Here is an 18,214-nt window from a genome sequence, read left to right as displayed (position 1 = left end):
TGACATCTGAAATATGTTTCCCAGTTTTTGTTCAGTTGTAACTCAAGCAAAGTTTTGCTCAGAGGAGGAGTGAGTGAGAGGACTGTAGGGCTTACATAAAAATGTAAGAAATCAAGATAAGCTATCAAATTAAGCCCCAAAGTCAGGTTTGATTTTAAATTAAGGAAAAAATGCGTCTTTGAGTTGAAGGATTAAAATAACTAAAAATACTGAATTTATTAATTTTTAAAGCACAAGTATTTAATCTAATAGCTTTAGAGAGATTAAAAGCATAGACACTGCCGGTTGTAAATTTTAGATCAAAAGATTAAGAAGTCCAATGACAATATCTTCTTTTAAGTATTTTTTTTTTACTGTGTAAAGTTTTTGAGACGGGATTTCTTTACAATGATTTTGGTGTGTCACTGTTTTACAGTTAGGAAAGAAATGCTTCACATACATTATCTGGATTAAATCCTGAAGGCTGTAGAATATCTTTTCTTTTTTTCTCCCTAGGGAAGTATTGGACTAATCTTACTTTGTAGGAAGTTGCTCTAGGGACTTCAGATATCAGGAAATAACTGGGATTTGCCACAGGTTATTTTAGTAAACCAAAGTTACCTGCAGCAGATTACTTCTGAGTGGCCTAAGTGAAGCAAGGGACCCCAGAGCAGTACTCAGAGCTGCTGCCTGTCCAGATGACCAGTCACCAGCCTACCTTGTGTAGCAGGCAGGTCTGATGTTGGAAGACTAACGAAATCTTGTCTGCACCCAGAGGTTAAATTGACTGATGCTATGGGAACAATTGCAGCACTAGGGATTTCTAAAGCTTTTCTGCCATTGTATTATTTTCCCTGGATATTAGAAAAGCTCGGTTTTGAGCCATTTCAAATATGCATGTTTTACAAACATGAAATGTAGATCTTTTTTCTTTTGAAAGCAAATTGATTTTCATTTAATAGCTGCAGCAAAAAAATGCTACACTTTCTTGGTCTACAAAGCAGCCTTGTAAAGCAAGTGATTTTTTTTCTTTCCTCTTGCTTTCAGGTGGCACTGGTTTAAACATCCTGAACTATCTACTTGATCTCTTTGCTTCAAGACCTTGTGACTTTCCATATCTTAATCCAAACATACAAGATGAGAATGGAAATACAGTGATGCATGTCATTTTTCAGAGAGGATTTTCACAACAGGCTAAGAGAATAATGGTGTCATTGGCGAAATTTGATGTTAACTTTAATATAAAAAACAAATTAGGAAGAGATGTGAGGTATAGAATTAAAAAAAATGACCCACTGCTTATTGTTTGGCGTACTGCTTCACTGGAGAAAAAGAAATACCGGCAGGATATAGTAGGGCAGTTGGTTAAAAGATCTAAGCCTGTTCCAGCCTCTGGGATTTCACAGCCAAAGAGCGCAGGGCATTCTTCATCTGGGTCCTCATTAGAAGCACCATCTGGAAATGCAGTGCATAATGATTTAAAACCCCCGTGTTCTGTAAAGACAAAAAAAGATCAGTTGGCAAAGCAGGAAACAGAAAGAATAAATAGCCCCTTAACGCTGCAGGAAAGCCTAGTGCAGGCAATCACAGCTTTAATTCAGCAACTGAAATTTAGTGACACCCAGAGAAAGGATCATCCTCTGTTACAAAAACCATCTTTAGCCCGAACTAATTTGGAGGAGGGAAGAAGTGAGTCGTTGCAACCTTGTGGAAGCATAGCTTATCCTGAAGGAAAAGGGGATGATTGGAAGAAGAAGAAGGGAGCAGGGCAGTTTAGTATGGCCCTGCCTAATCAAGAGGAGGAAGAGAAGGGGAAGATTCTGGATATTGAGGCATATGTGCAGGAGTTTGATAACATGACTTGGGAAATAGAGTGCACTCCTGAAATGCTGAAGACGTTGGGCAGCAAAGCTGTGCCTTATTATCTGAAAACTAAAACTATAATGACAATTAAGCAGCTTGGCAATGGGGAATGGACTAGGGGCCTTCAGAAGCCACTGAAACACTTGAAAGCTGATATCCAGCTGTATGAAGCCAAGTTGGGCAAAGGTGCAAGGATGCTATGGGAACTTGCAATTGACTTTTCTCCTCGTTGCAGTGAGAGTGCGGAAAAGATCATGGAGACAGAACAGACAAAAAGTCTTCCAGAAAAATCAGGTAGAGTTTACACGGAAATGATCAGAATTTGGGCCATTGTTCTTGACCACTGCAAGCTGGACCGTGTCTTAGATAATATATGTATTTCCTACAATCGTGGCCTATCCTGCATCTTGAGGAAAAAGCTCAAGGGCATAAATGAAGGACATCAGAACCACAATGTGACAACACAGAAGCGTGTACCACGTTGTTATGTTGAAGACTCGGAGGCAGAAAAATCAAAAGAACATACCATACCTGAGTATTTCCCTCCAGCCAGTGCAGCAGAACTGGAATACAATATAATGAAATTTCACAGCTTCAGTACTAACATGGCTCTTAACATTATAAATGATGTACATTCTTCTGTTGAATACCCTTTCCGAGTTGGGGAGTTGGAATATGCAGTAATTGATCTCAATCCAAAGCCCATGGAACCAATCATTTTAATTGGGCGAAGTGGGACAGGGAAGACAACTTGCTGCTTGTATAGGCTTTGGAAGAAATTCTATTCATACTGGGAAAAATCCACCTTGGCAAATAGTCCTTTGCTGGAGAGGCAAACATGGCAGCAAAGAGAGTGCTGTGAGGTTGAAAAAGCTGGGTTAGAGAAAGAAGAGAGTGAACTAAAACAGGACAGTGATGATTCAAGTGAGGAGCAGGTGAGTGACGAGGAGGACCAGGACAGCGAGGATGAAAGTTTTCCTGCAGGCACAGCTGGTGCAGAAATGAATTCTTGTGATGACCATGAAGAAGACCAGATGTATAGCGCAGAAGAATCGGACAGGCTGGAGCACCTGCACCAGCTCTTCGTGACAAAAAATCCTGTCTTGTGCCAAGAAGTTCAGAAGAATTTCATTGAACTTAGCAAGTCTTCCAAGGTAACCAGTCACTTCAAGCCTCTGGAGCCAAATATTCACAGGCTACAAGACATTAAAGATGAAAATTTTCCACTGTTTGTCACTTCCAAGCAGTTGTTGCTGTTACTCGATGCATCCATGCCTGACCCGTTTTTTCCAAGAAATGAGGATGGGAGCCTTAAAAGAATCATTGTTGGTTGGAGTCCTCAGGAAGGCTTGGTTGTACCAAACTGGCAAGACGAGGATGAAGAAGGTAGTGTTGGAGCAGAATGTGGTGATGATGAAGGAGCTGCAGATGCCTGCTCTAGGGAAAGTGATCCTCGGACTTTTGTGACTTACGACGTATTTGCAAATGAAATATGGCCAAAAATGATAAAAGGTAAAAGCTTGTACAATCCAGCACTGGTTTGGAAAGAAATAAAATCATTTCTGAAAGGATCTTTTGAAGCACTGCGTTGCTTTGGGGGTAAACTTACTGAGGAGCAGTACAAAAAGCTAGGCCGAAAGAGATCACCGAACTTCACAGAAGACAGGAGTGAAATCTATCACCTCTTTTGTCTTTATCAGCAGATACGATCACAGAGAGGTTACTTCGATGAAGAAGATTTGCTGTATAATTTATCTCAAAGACTCTCAAAGCTCAGGGAGTTGCCATGGTCCATCCATGAGTTTTATGGTGATGAGATACAAGATTTCACCCAAGCTGAGCTAGCACTGTTAATGAAATGCATCAATGACCCTAATGCTATGTTTCTAACTGGTGACACTGCCCAGAGCATAATGAAAGGAGTTGCTTTTCGTTTTAGTGATCTGAGGTCAGTGTTTCATTACGCAAGCAAGAACTCCATGAACAAGAAGCAGCGTGTTAGAAAACCAAAAAGGATCTATCAGTTGTACCAGAACTACAGGTCCCATTCAGGTAGAGTAACAAATTTATTTATGATCTGAGCCTGTGCTCTTCAGATGTCACTAGTGATTGATGTTTTCTACTGGCAAATTCAAAGTATCTTTAAGCAGTCTGGCTTTTTAAGAGATCACATGGTCAGCTTTTTCTGACATGCGAATTCTGTATTTTGGCATCTCAACTGGAAAACAAAGAATGAATGTTTTTAAAAGTGTCATTTTTTTGAACACTCATGCTTATTGCATGTTTTGACTGTATTTGTTTGAAGGAAAACTTAACAAGCAATCATATGTATTTCTGTTGTCCCATCCCTGAATTCCTAGACTTCTGCTTTTCCTATTTTTCATTTATGACCTTCATTTTTTGAGGATGCTACTAAGCCTTTGTAGCGTGCTTTCTGATCTTTACAGGCCCAGCAATGAGGTCCACTTAAAATGGCAGAAACATAAAGTGGTCCTTACAGCTTCTTTTTTTTTCCTGGCTAATGTTTTTGTCATCATATTTCTTGATTTCAGAATTTAACAAAATCCTTTAAAAGTGTGTTTGTGAGAGAGTATGAGACAGTCAAACTGAAGTTTAAAATCTCTGTTCTGCTTATTACAGGTATTCTCTGTTTAGCATCTGGAGTGGTTGATTTGCTTCAGCATTATTTCCCAGAATCTTTTGATCGGCTTCCTAAGGACTGCGGTCTCTTTGATGGGCCAAAACCTACGGTCTTGGAGTCCTGCAGTATTAGTGATCTAGCAATTCTACTGAGGGGCAACAAAAGAAAAACGCAACCCATTGAATTTGGAGCACATCAGGTTTGTTTTTCTTTAGTATATGGCTTTTTGCAGATTCTTCCAGCTGTGTTGCTAAACCATGGTTTTATATGGACCGCTTGCAACTTTCATTTTTAAGCCCTTATATCTCACCAATAAATTACATGTTTAAAACTTAAAACCTTTATTGTGTTGGTTTCGTTTTTTTGCAACAAGTGTTGCCTGTCTCATTCCTTTCTAATGCCAAATTTTCTTACACCCAGTCTAGAACTCTCTACACATACCATATATTTGTCAGTCTTCTAGTGGCAGCTCTGTGACCTTTTGCAGAGTGTGGTGGAATGTCTGCGTTAAATGCCTGGTTTTGAGAAGGCTCTTGCATTATCATGACATGTTTGTATGTTTTCTCTATGCAGCTGTTACTACTTTTTTTTTTTTTGCTTCTTAATACGTTCTTTTTACTAATGTATTTCATGACAGGTGGTATTAGTGGCAAATGACACTGCAAAGGAGAAGATACCTGAGGAACTTCATTTAGCACTTGTGCTGACAATTTATGAAGCAAAGGGCTTGGAATTTGATGATGTACTTCTTTACAACTTTTTCACAGATTCAGAGGTATTTAATTCTTACCTATTTCCTGCATTTTTTAAGTCTTGATTTTACATGTGGTCTAATTGGTTTTCCAGCAGGAAAAGGATTCCCTGTTTCCTCTGAAGATGGGTGGTTTCATCACAGTAGAAAACAGGACTCGGGTTCGTGAATTGAGACAGTCTTCCCTTAGTGCTGCATTTCCCTTCAGGCTGGCTGTTGCAGTTTAAGGGAGAGCCTTGGGTTTCCCACGATGGTGCATGCACACACACACACATGCTTCTGCTGTATACCAGGACAACTCTGCTAGCTTACATCATCTGCCTCCTGGCTGCTCCCTGTTCAGGTCAGAGCTGTTGGTGGAGGGGCACTCCATCAGCAATCTCATACTCTTCACCTTCTGCTGGAGTGCTGGGTCCTAGAAAAGCACCTTAGACCCCCTGCTTTGCTTCACCACAAAATTGTAAAACAATTGTGTTTAGAATCAAACAGTGTGTTTATGTGGTTGGGGGGTGGGTGGGGGGGTGGGTGGAGTTTGCTCTGTAGCCATCCGCAGCTTGGCTCCAGAAAACTCGTTCTGGTCCATGAGCTAGCACACCAAAAAAATTGCACTGGACTTGAAGTAATTTCTCAGCGTCAGACAAAATGAAACAGAGTAGGTTTTGGTTTGTTAGTTTGTGTTTTTTTTTTTTTTTCCTATTGAAAGCTTAGTAGAAGTGGGAGGAGCATGCTTTGTAGCCATCCACAGCTTAGCTCCAGAAAACTCATTCTGGTGTAGCTCAGGAGTTGTCAGGAAACTTGGGAAGGTCTCACAGTCTATAGCACAGACCATCGCCCACAGAATGGCCTCAGATAAAGAAGACTTTCTTTCTGGGAGGTGTTTGTGGTTTTGTATTTTTACGTACTCCCGTTTCCCCCTTTCTGGTTCTCCATGGAGCTCAGACCCTGTCTCTCTAGGGTTTCCTGTAACTCCAGACCTGGCAGGGGTGCAGTCCTTGAGGCTTCTTGCAAAGAGCTATCCACAGCAGCAGCCTGCTGTTGTTGCTGGAGCATCGCTGAGCACCTCTCGCCCGCCTGTAGCCAGGCAGTAGGCAGCATTCTTACTGAACATGCTTGCAGAGACTTGAGAATGCCCATGACTGAGTTGCTCTGCAATTAAACATTCAGTGTGAACATCTCTGTTGCAGATGCCCTCTGCCTCGAGCCCTCAAAACAGTGTCTCAGATGTGGTTTTCAGCAGATGAAAACCAAAGGAAAACTGAGGGCAGCTTACTGGTGGCTCTTCATAGAGGTTAGTGGACATTATGTGGTGAGGGCAGCAGGAAGGAACTTGAGGTAAATGACTTTGGATCTGGCTTACTGAGATTTGGAGACAATACAAGACTGGATGTCATGGTAGATTTCCAAAGTTGATTTGGTTTTGGTGATGCAAGTTGTACTCAGAAAAAAACCAAACAAACAAACCATGTATCAGAATTTAGCAGAATCAGTTTAACAGAGTTGAGTTGGGTAGAGCGTTTTAGCTTAGTAAAGTACGTCAGGCCGGGAGAACTGTTTTCATACAATTCTTCCATTTTATTGTGAGTCATGAGTAAGCAAGTTGATTTGAGCAGTTAAACAACAGGCAAGAAAGCATCTCACCCTGAAGTTTTCTAGTTTTGAAAAGCTGAATCTGCGAACTGTTGTAAATAGAGCAAATGTGGCTATGTGCTGTTTGTAATGTGGTGGGTGGGGTTTTTTTTGTATTGGGCTCAGAAATGAGGTTTGAAATGAGTTTTGTTTCAAGAAGCAGATTTGAATGAAGAATCAAAATGGAAAAAACCCCCAACAAACCCCCAAAACCCAGCAAGCTGGTAACCAAGTGATACCATTAGCTGGTTGTTGTTTTCTAATCCATGACAGGCTTAGGAATGTTTTGACTGATTTATTGCAGTCTTAACTGCAAAATACATTTTGCAAGAAAGATTTCCTACTATTTTTTCCCCATAGGAAGGCAGTTAATCTGTATCACATTGCTTAAAGCTCTGAACTAATATATATATATATATGTATATACACAGATATATTCTCTCTCCCTTTCTCTCTCTCTATATAAAAAGAGCTGTTTCATCCTTATTATGAGTACTTTTTATTTTGTGCCAGAAACTTGGCACTGTGTAATAAGATTTCAATTAAATACTAGAAAGGGGGAAAAGTGAACATAACTTAATATACTTGTTAGTTTTGCGTGGGATCAGGAACCTATAGAATGGTGTGATCAGAAGCTGGCATTCGTTACATGGCATGGGAGTGCACAACACCAATCTGCCGCCACACTTAACAGATATTTAAGCATGTCTGTGCACATTTGTAGACACTTTTCACATGTCCCTATGTCAGAGTCAAATATTTTTCGGGCAGGCCTTTTTAGATATTCCCGAAGAGGGTTTTTAGGCTCATCTCTGAGCCTTCTTCCAAGGTTGTGTGTTGGCAAAACAAGATGTGTTGGCGGTTGCCATTCCACTCCTTGGCTCAGACCAGCACTAGTGGTTACTGGTGTTGCACAGTGAGCTTAATACATTCATTGTGTGAATGGCCAGCCCTCTTGTCTGGGCGCTGTGAGGGTGAGAATATATGCCTATATGGGATACTGGTGTGTCCATCTCCATGGCTTCAACACCTTTGTTTTGTCCATGGGTTCTACCTCATCAAGGTTTGCACAAGCACTGGTGATGACTTGCACACCAAAAATGATGTCCCAAATGTCCTTCTTGTTAATCACTGCCCTTTCCTGCCAAGGAGAATGATCTGGTCCCTATTCAGAGAACTGCCTAGTTGGTGCACCAACCAACAGCAACTGCTTACCTGTGTTTGTCTGGATCCTTCTTGCTCCAAGTCTCCTTGGTGCTACAGTGATGAGGAGGTTGGTGAGTTGTGGGCCAGCTGGTCTGCCACTTACTGAGCTTGTCAGTCTTGTAATGTCAAGGAGACTTGGCGCCTGCCCATCCTGACCTACAGGCTAAGATCTATCCAACATGTCTTAGCAGATTTTAGCACAACAGACTGCAACTCTTGAGCATTACCCCACCACCATTTACCTTTCACCCTGCCCCAAGCTGTCAGGGAGCTGCCTGGCCCAGCAGTCAGCACATCCACACAGTGAGTCTGCCTGTTGCAGTACTTGGGTTAGAGGAGGATCCCTGGCCTTAGGACTAAACCTTGAGCCTCATCCATGGTGAGGATAACCTGATGTCCTCCTTTTGCCTGTAGGTGGGCCATCCCTTGTAGGGGTGTATCTTCAAGTTTAGCTGAAAATTTATAGTCCACCCAATGAGGTTTTCATGTTTAATATCAAATCTACTTATTTGATATTATTAGGTGTTGCATATGGTTTGAATTTAGAAGAGTGATACAGCAGTATCCTAAAATCACAGGACAAACATAATGTGACAATGGCAATATACAGCAGAATCACAATACAAAGGTGATTCCCATTAGCGGTCCCTGTGTGCTCCACTGTCATGATGCTGGGCATCCCCAGTCCCTGGGAAGTAATACATAGCTTGAAGCCGGCTCAAGCCAGTTGCACTCTTCCAGGTTTTTGTTTGTTGCTCAGTTTTTACACACTGTTGGGCTGAGCCATGTATTCACTTTCCCCCATGTTGGTCTGGGCGCCTCATCATAGAATAGTTTGTGTTGGAAGGGACCTTAAAGATCATCTAGTTCCAACCCCCCTGCCATGGGCAGGGACACCTTCTCCTCTAAGCCCCATCCAATCTGGCCTTGAACACTTACAGGGAGGGGGCAGCCACAGCTTCTCTGGGCAGCCTGTGCCAGTGTCTCACCACCCTCATGGTAAAGAATTTCTTCCTAACATCTAATCTAAATCTACCCCCTTTCAGTTTGAAACAGTTACCCCTTGTCCTATCACTACGATCCCTGGTAAACAGTCATCCCCAGCTTTCCTGCAGGCCCCCTTTAAGTACTGGAGGGCTGCTATGAGGTCTCCCCAGAGCCTTCTCTTCTTCAGGCTGAACAACCCCAACTTTCTCAGCTTGTCATCATAGGGGAGGTGCTCCAGCCCCCTGATCATCTAAGTGGCCTCCTCTGGACCTGCTTGAGTAAATCCATGGCTTTCTTATGTTGGGGGCCCCAGAGCTGAAGCAGTACTCAAGGACATTACTCTCTACTAGCTTGTTTAAGGAAAGTTGTTTATTCGGCTTGATGACCACCTCGTATAGACATGTCTCAAACAAAGGTTACCCTCCAATCCCATTTGCGTTGAGATGAAGTTCAGCTTTCTTGATGAAAATTGGTGGTTATTCTTTACGTTCTTCCCTGAGAATTTTTTTTTCCCACTCATCTCCTCTAAGTCATCTTAAGTTGTGGGGGTGCATTGGTTAATCACAACATGTGATCTTATCTTTTGCATTTGTGGGCATTTGTGATTGCTGCATGCAAATAAAACTCATTCTCTTTGATGTTTTAGGCTAGCAAAGAATGGAAGATAATTTCTTCTTATACTTCTGATTCAGATGTTCAAGTAGGAAGCAAATTGCTAATCGAAATGCCTTTAGAGGATGCTACTGGTATGCAGAAAAAGACTCCTTTTAATGTAGAAATGTACAAGGTGAGTTTTTTGTAACGGTGGGAATAGGAAGGCTAAACTAAATTATCACATCTTAGAAGTAGGGAAATTCCTTCAGTAAGTCCTTTCTTAATCCTGTAGTTCCATGTTTATTGAGGTTGCTTTATTTTTTTGGTAGTTGTTCACATTTGTATAATATAATCTTGATTTCGAAAGGTAAGACCTTTTTTGCAAGAGGTTTTTTTTTGATAAGAGAACAAAGACTACATGTAATAGACTTTTAGGTGTATTTACAGAACAGCTGTGGTTAAAGCAAATAGCGAATCAGCTTATTAATACTTTAGTATGGTTTCAGATCAGTGTCACTACCTTGAAATTAAGGAAACTTCTTAGAATCTAGTGAGTCAGATATTTTCAGGATTGTAAAAAACGAATAATTTTTCAGGATGGTAAAAAATGAATAATTATATGTGCAAGTGATTAGCAGGAAAATGGACTGTCACACCTGCAACTGCTAGATTTTCTGTAGCAGGAGTTGCATGCAAATTAGCTGGACAATGGCTTATGTAATTGAAAAAAATCACATATTTAATATTTAGACTTGCTTACTTAAAAATACTTCCCTATTTGTTACTCATTCTGTATATTTGTGGCTTTTTATAACGATATAAAGTATGTTTCTTTCTAACAACTTAGCTCATCTGGCATTTTGTTTATTTTATTTTATTTTATTTTGGTGTGTTGCTTTTTTTTCTTTTTTTTTTTTGTTCTGCTTCAGATGCTGAATGGAGAACTAAAGCAATTGTATACTGCTGTGACAAGAGCCAAAGTCAATCTTTGGATCTTCGATGAAGACAGTGATAAACGGGCTCCAGCTTTTAAGTATTTCATCGACAGAGAATTTGTTCAGGTTGTCAAAGCAGATGAAAAAAAAGGTAAAGTTATCCTCAAAGTTTCTTAAAAGACTGTCAAACAGGACAGCCTGCTCATGCTTTCTTGCTTTTAGGCTGTGTAATAAAGAAGGTTAAATTCCTTGGTCCCTGTAGCGGTATGCTTTGGTTAATTGCCCTTGCAAATTTCTACTGATTTCATTTGGTCTTATTTCTTTTGGCTCTAAAGATCAGTTGTATATGTTAATACATAACTCCCTTGCTAATTCATTAGTGGAAGTTTTCCTGCTGTCGCAGGAGAAGAGTCAAAGGTGACTTGGACATATCTGATCTAGGAGTTAGTTTACTAAGTTCTAACAAGTAAATTTAGGTATGTAAAATATTCAATAAGTACAGATGGATTGGCAGTCAATACTATTTACTACACTTAGTATAGGTTACAAAGATTGTCATGTAAACTTACTGTACATACCTTAAATGTCACATGCATGCAAAAGTGTCAGTTACCAACCCGTTGATGTCTGGTGTCAGGTAAGGGCTCTCTCGGTCTCGAGGGGTAACCTTGAGAGGCGCCCCTCAAGACAAGATACGGAGAGAGAGCTCAATGGACCCTGATGGCTGCAGATATTTATAGGGTAAAGTGGTTGACTTTGTAGTCAGATTTTCTGCTATATTTGTACAGTTTCATCTGCTTATCAGCCCAGTCTTCAGCCAGACCTTTTTTTTTTTTTTAGTTTTGGTGCTGTGTTCTCACTGATAGCCTTACATAATAGGATTAACTTTTGTTGGGCCTACTTGCTGAGTATCTGCCTGGACCAAAGTTCAGTTAGTTCAAACAGGAAGAGTGCATCCGTCACACCTGCACAGTAATGAAGGTTGTTGACAAAAAAAATCCCAGTTAAAAGAGATCGTCAAATGAAAGAATGGTTTCTATAAAGACAGTTGATTTACTCAAAGTTTTGTCCAAAAAGCAATCATGATTTTTAAAACCAAACTGAACTTGTTGATTTTCAGTGCTGATTGAGAGGGATAAGATGTATTTAACTCACAGTTGCTATTTCTGGTGTGAGCATGAATCATAGAGGGTGGAACATTACGAGATGTTAATTAGAGTTGCTTAGTTTTGGTACCTAAGTGGTTTATCCATTCTAACGTGAAATGATTACCCCTGACCTTCTAGACTTAGACGACAGCATGTTTGCTAAAACTTCAACTCCAGAAGAATGGATTGCACAGGGAGACTACTATGCTAAACATCAGTTCTGGGAGGTAGGAATGTATCCTTATCTGAAATAAGGATTCCTGTCTATTCTGAAACCTTTTTTTTTTTTTTTTTTTAATTTGCATCTATAAAATTATCAGTAAACTTTCAGTTGCTCTGTAGCAGTTTATCTTAGTTTGTGGTTTGTAGTTGTGTAGGTGTCTACAGACTACTTGTAAATGACTTGCAGGAAATAAGCAGGGAGAGCAAGCCTATTGTCTGTAATCTTGAATTTACTACTCGGAAATTTGCAGCCCAATGAGGGAAAAACATTTTAATACACACAAAGGAAACATGGTTGGAAAAAACAATTATTAGCAGTAACTGGAATTGACTGGAATTTGTGAATCTAAACCACATGCTTGACAATATCATTACACGTTACTGTAGGAAAATGAAAACATTTCTTGGAAGTATATTGATTTGGGTGATATACTCAGAGCCCTTTCATGTTTTTTTGGAGAGTAATTAGGTACAGATACAAAACACACATTAAAGAACAGCATGTAAGAAACAAGAGAGCACTAAGAAAACCGCAGAGAGTAGCAAAATAGCTTCATTCCCTTCCTATTTAAAGACCGTGGAGATTTTACAGTCTCTTGTTTCCTAAATTGATAGTTAATACAATCCAGATACGGGATGACGGTTAATGGAATGTAAGAAAAACCCAGTCAGGATGACAACACCAATGAATTACTCTACAAGAAATTAAGGGATATATCTTTAGATTAACTGCCCTTGTCCTTATGGGTGACTAAATTTCTGGACATCAGCTGTGAATATCATACAGTGGACACAAACAGGTCCAGAAAATTCGTGGAGCATGTTGAAGGTAACTTCTTGGTGCAGGTACTAAGGGAGTCGACTAGGAAAGGTGCTCTCCTAGATTTGTTGTTCGTAAACAGAGGGGGCTCATGGGCAAAGTGACCACGAAGTAGTTGAGTTTCAAATCGTTGGTGATAAGAGGAAAGCTACCAGCAAAACTTTGACCCTGGGTACGGGGAAAGCAGACTTCAGGCTGCTGAAGGAGCTTGTTAGTAAGGTCCCCTGGGAATCTGCTTTTGAAGATCTTGGGGTCCGTGAATGCTAGTCACTTTTTAAGAGCCATCTCTTAAGACCGCAGGAGCAGGCAATTCCAAAGTGTCAGAATCCATGCAAATGGTGTAGAAGGCTGGCTTGGCTGAGCGGGGAGTTTCTTCTAGAACTTAGGCAGAAAAGGAAAGTGTGTGGACATTGGAAGCAAGGACAGGCAACACGGGAGGGCTACAAAGATGCTGTTTGCCACTGTAGGGAGAAAATTTGTTTGGCCAAAGCTTGATTAGAGTTCAACCTGGCCAGCACTGTGAAGGACAACGAAAAGTGCTTTTTTAAATATGTTAACAGTGAAAGGAGGATCAGAGATAACATTGGTCCATTACTTCATGAGGTCAGAAATAGGGACATAGACAGAGATGTTTAAGGCCTTCTTTGCCTCTGTCTTTAACAGCAATGATGGGCCCTGGGACCCTAAGAGCCCTATGTTGGAAGACCGTGACTGAGTGGATGATAAACTCCCAGCCAACTCTGAACTTGTTTAAGACTTGCTGCTCCAGCTGGATGCACATAAATCTGTGGGCCTGATGGGATTCATTCAGGGTACTGAAAGAGCTGGCCGATTTTATTGCAGGACCTCTCTCCATTTTTTTCAATGGTCTTGGGAGTCTGGAGAGGTCCGAGTTAACTGGAAGCTGGCAAATGTCCCAATTTTCAAGAAGGGTAAGAAGGAACTCCCTGGTAATTACAGGCCTGTTAGTCTCAGTTCAGTGCCCGGTAAAACAATGGAGAGGGTTGTTCTGGGAGTTACTGAAAAACACTTGAGAGACAATGCAGTCATCAGTCATAGCCAGCATGGGTTCACAAGGGGAAAGTTAATCAACTTAATTTCCTTTTATGACAAGATCACCCATCTAATTGACCAAGGGAAGCCAGTAGATACAGTGGATTTTTTTTTTTATTTTAGCAGAGCTTTTGATACTGTCTCTAACAGTATCCTTCTCAAAAAAATGTCCAGCACACAGCTAGACAAATCCACGTAGGGGGAGCAATTGGCTGATGGGGCAGGCTCAAAGAGTTATAGTAAGTGGGGTTATATCAGGCTGGTGGCCAGTCACCAGTGAGGTTCCCCAGGGCTCAATTTTAGGGACAGTGCTCTTTAATGTTTTTATAAATTATCTGGACACAAGAATTTTATGTACATTAAGTTTGCCAGTGATACTGAACTAGGAGGAGTGAACTCCCTCAAGGGTAGAGAGGCCTTACAGAGAGATCTGGATAGACTAGAGAGCTGGGTAGTCAACAACTGCATGGAATTTAACAAGAGCAAGTGCTATATTCTGCCTCTGGCATGGGGAGATCCTGGTTATATGTACAAATTGGGGGACAAGAGGCTGGCAAGCAGCCCCACAGAAAGAGGTCTGTGGGTTTGGGTTGAATATGAGTCAACAGTGTGCTCTGGCAGCAGGAAGGGCCAACCGTGTCCTGGGGTGCATAAAGCACAGCATAGCTTACCCATCAAGGGAGGCGATTGTCCCACTCTGCACTGCACTGCTGTGGCCCCACCTCAAGTACTGTGTGCAGTTTTGGGTGCCTCAATATAAGAAGGACAAACTATTAGAGTGTGTCCAGAGGAGGGTGACCAAGATGGTGAAAGGTCTTGAGGGCAAGACTCACAAGGAGCAGCTGAGGCAACTTGGCTTGTTCAGCTTGGAGAAGAGAAGGCTGAGGGGTGACCACATTGCAGTCTACAACTTCCTCAAGGAGGGCAGCGGAAGGAGAGGTGCTGATCTCCTCTCTCTGGTGACCAGTGATAGGACACAAGGAATAGAATGAAGCTGCATTGGGGAAGTTCAAATTGGACATTAAGAAAAGGTTGTTCACTAAAAGGGTGGTTGGTCACTGGAACAGGTTGCCCAGGGAAGTAGTTGCAGCACCAAGGCTGTCAGTGTTCCAGGAGCATCTGAGTGACACTCTTATTCATGTGGTTTTGTTTTATGTAGTCCTGTGAGGAACAGGGAGTCCCTTCCAACTTGAGATGTTCTATGATTGTATGTTTCTATGAAGTAAAACTTTACATACTTTTTTGATCATAGCATAAGGAAAGCTTCCATTTTTTGCCAATAGCAACATAAAATTTTTTGTACAGAAAATAGGTATTCTAACTAGGCAAAAATGAAAATAATCAGCACTGACTGTACAGTCTTAATATCCCCTTGAAAAAGAAAAAAGGCAATTTCCTAAATGGACAGAAAGGTATTTAGATTGAAAAGCACACAGCAGAAACAATTTCATCTTGAAATCTGAAATGTATTATCTATATTATCTGCGATTCTTGTTTTCTTTATAACCCTGATCTTTGCTTATCATTACTACATTAAGAATAAATTATCTGGTGAATTTGGCATTTCTAAGAGTAGTTTTCAATGTGCAATTTCCAAACAGAAGCAAATACTAAATTAATGGATAGAATAAAGAATTAAGGGTGTTGCAGAATGAGCAAGGTGATAGTGAAGCAAACCTTGCTAGGAGCATGGTAACTCCCACTGTTTCTTTTTAGCTTATCACAGAAAGGGCCTGGTATGGTAAAAGCATGAATAAATGGTCTGTGCTTTTCATACAACTTTGCCCACATTGGTTGTCCTGACTTTTATTAATAGAATTTATGTGGTAGATGCCTGGTAACTTACCAATTAATGGTTTAGGCCGTCATTTAAATTGCGTGTGCTGTTTGTTCTATCAGCCTACCAGGAATTTTGCTTTCACGACTTCCTTGCAAAACATTGTAATTAAAATTCTAATTGCAATAGTCACATGTGGACTAACTTTAAAGCTCTTCTTTTTGTCCTAAAATTATACTGCAATGTTTTACCTTTTCCTTCTTCCAGGCATACTGCCAGTCTTTCTGTTTTCTGTTACAGCAACTATGAAATTAAGTATTACTTTTTTGTGTGGTAAGCCATGGGCTGGATGCACATGTGTGAATACTGTGTCTGATTTCACCCCAGGTGGCAGCCAAATGTTACCAAAAGGGAGGAGCAGCTGAGAAATCAAAACTGGCCCTGGCACATGATGCAGTTCTCAAAGTGCACTCAAAGAAGAGCAGCCCCAGGTAAGTGCAAATGCAGGTAAGCGAGTGTCATTCTGCAGTACCAGACCTGACGAGTGTGTGCTGGGGGAGATTCCCACCATGACTGTGGGACCAGACTGGAAACATCAAAAAACCGTGCAGGTGAAGGTCTTCACATCTATCTTTGTGGGTGGCAAAGGAGATTTAAGAAATTGGAAAGTCTAGCACAGCTCCAACAGGATCTGAGGCATAGTGAAAGCAGTTGTGTGCCGTAGGCTGTCCAAACCAAATGTGGCCCTTGAAAGGGTTTACTGGTAATGTGAGAGAAAAGCAATAGGATTTGCATTGCCTCAAGAGGCTTTATATTCTTAGATATAGATAGAAGAGCCTGTGCCATCAGTGGTGCTCAACTCCAGTTAATCCCACTGCATAGTCATTTAATAAAGAAGGAGGAATGGTGGTGTTGTACATGGGGAAGAAAAGCTGCTAACAAAAAGTGAGCTTTGAGGTAAAATTAGCGTTAGAGTCAATCTAAACTATACAAGCAGAGCTAGGTCTGAACCAAAGGGCAGTTTTAAAGGGACAGATTTTGAGGTGAATCATTTAGTTCATGCTGTCAGATGGGCAAAATAGCTCAAGGGTTTGACAGGAAAAAAGTTTGCAGTTTTCTGAAGAGGCTGAAAAACAGTTTGGGACTTGTCTCAAATAAGACAAGAAAGAACTTCATGGGAAGGAGTCTAGACCAAAGTCAATTAATTCCTCTTCATGGTGGGGAGGCCAAAAACTAGCAGTGGTAGCAGAGTTGGTAAGGAATCACTAGAGGAGAGGATGCTAGCACTGAAGGGAGAAGGGGAAGAGTTTGGAGAAATGTTATTACTGGAGTTAATCAAGTTTTTACCTTTTTTAATTACCTGTTTTATATTAGTGGCCCTGGCTAGAAGTATAAGGGTAGTCATAAAATTTCATGACCATTGAGAATTTGTTGATGGGACTGAAAAATCTCTTTTTCAGTTGGCTGTAAGCTGGGGTGCTTGTCAACTGGTTAAAATTTGAGGAGAAGAAATTTGGTATATTAGGATATGTTAAGTTGACAGAACATATGTAAGAATGAAGCTATGAAAGTGGCGGGGTTTTTTTAGTAGAGATATTAGTGCTGGTGTAAAAAGCATAAGTAAGATTCCTGCGTGCTCCGTAATATGAAATGCTCTGTACGGTTCTGATCCTCCAGGCATAACAATGATGAGTTCAAACTAGGTCTGGGAAGAAAACAGACATGCTGCAATGATGCCAGAAAGGCTGGGCTTGTTTAGTTATACAGAGTAAAAGGCTGAGAACAAATGTCGTGGTTGTCTTTAATGGCATTGGGGCTAAACAGCAGAAGAGAAGAAGGAGCAAGTTAAGCTAGCAAAGAGAAGCAGCACAAAACCACACTAGTATACTTTAGTTTCAGAATTTAAAAAAAGCTTTTTACTGCTCTGGCAGTAAAATACAGTGAGACTCTGGAACAGACTTCAAGACAGAACAGTGTCAGCCCAAAATATAACTAATTGTAAGGTAATACCTCATCAGGTTATGTATGAAGAAGAACACATGTCAGTGTTGGTTGGATTCAGTGACAGGTCATGTGATCATAAACTTAATTTGGATGTAAGCAGTAATTTTCTCTTACTTTCTACAGGGAAAAACAGATGGAATATATGACATTGGCTAAAACTTACTTGGAATGTGGAGAACCCAAACTATCACTAAAATGTCTGTTTCAATCAAAGGAGTTCCGGCTTTGTGCAGAACTGTGTAAAAAGTTAGGAAAGGTATTAAATCCTCTAAATGATCCTTCCCTTATCACTTTCCTTTTCCTACAGATTTTTTTCCCCTCATATTATTCGTGAGGTAACAGTATTTTTCTGTAATAACTGTAGTAGCTGAACTAAACCACTTCTTTAACCTGGGCTGTTGAAGAGGAAACATTTGTCACAGAATAGCTAGAAGAGGAATGAGGAGGACAATAATGCAGTTATGCAGTCTAGGTTTATTTCTTTGGTTTTCCTCAAATATGACCGTCAGCCATTTCTGCTTTGCAGTCAAAAGTTAGTTAATGACTGATTTCATTAACCTTAAGCTGTTACTTCATTCGATATTCTGATGATACTGAAACTTCACTGA

At 40.7% G+C, this 18,214-nt stretch overlaps 1 protein-coding gene across 1 annotated transcript in view; it reads left to right on the top strand.

Moving 5' to 3' along the window:
- Positions 1 to 18,214, top strand: part of TRANK1 (tetratricopeptide repeat and ankyrin repeat containing 1) — a 45,482-nt gene that overhangs the window by 18,164 nt on the left and 9,104 nt on the right. Inside the window, exons 12-19 of the mRNA XM_086467662.1 lie at positions 1,027 to 3,894; positions 4,483 to 4,682; positions 5,121 to 5,258; positions 9,700 to 9,840; positions 10,577 to 10,733; positions 11,869 to 11,957; positions 15,990 to 16,093; positions 17,730 to 17,862. Of these exons, the coding sequence (XP_086323788.1) occupies positions 1,027 to 3,894; positions 4,483 to 4,682; positions 5,121 to 5,258; positions 9,700 to 9,840; positions 10,577 to 10,733; positions 11,869 to 11,957; positions 15,990 to 16,093; positions 17,730 to 17,862 (3,830 nt within the window). The remainder of the gene's footprint in view (positions 1 to 1,026; positions 3,895 to 4,482; positions 4,683 to 5,120; positions 5,259 to 9,699; positions 9,841 to 10,576; positions 10,734 to 11,868; positions 11,958 to 15,989; positions 16,094 to 17,729; positions 17,863 to 18,214) is intronic.

This window comes from Leptosomus discolor, chromosome 7 (assembly GCF_034619465.1).
Source record: "Leptosomus discolor isolate bLepDis1 chromosome 7, bLepDis1.hap2, whole genome shotgun sequence".
Classification (NCBI taxonomy): Eukaryota; Metazoa; Chordata; class Aves; order Leptosomiformes; family Leptosomidae; genus Leptosomus; species Leptosomus discolor.
Note: the sequence above shows the minus strand (reverse complement) of the source record. Positions and strands in the feature narration are given on the sequence as shown.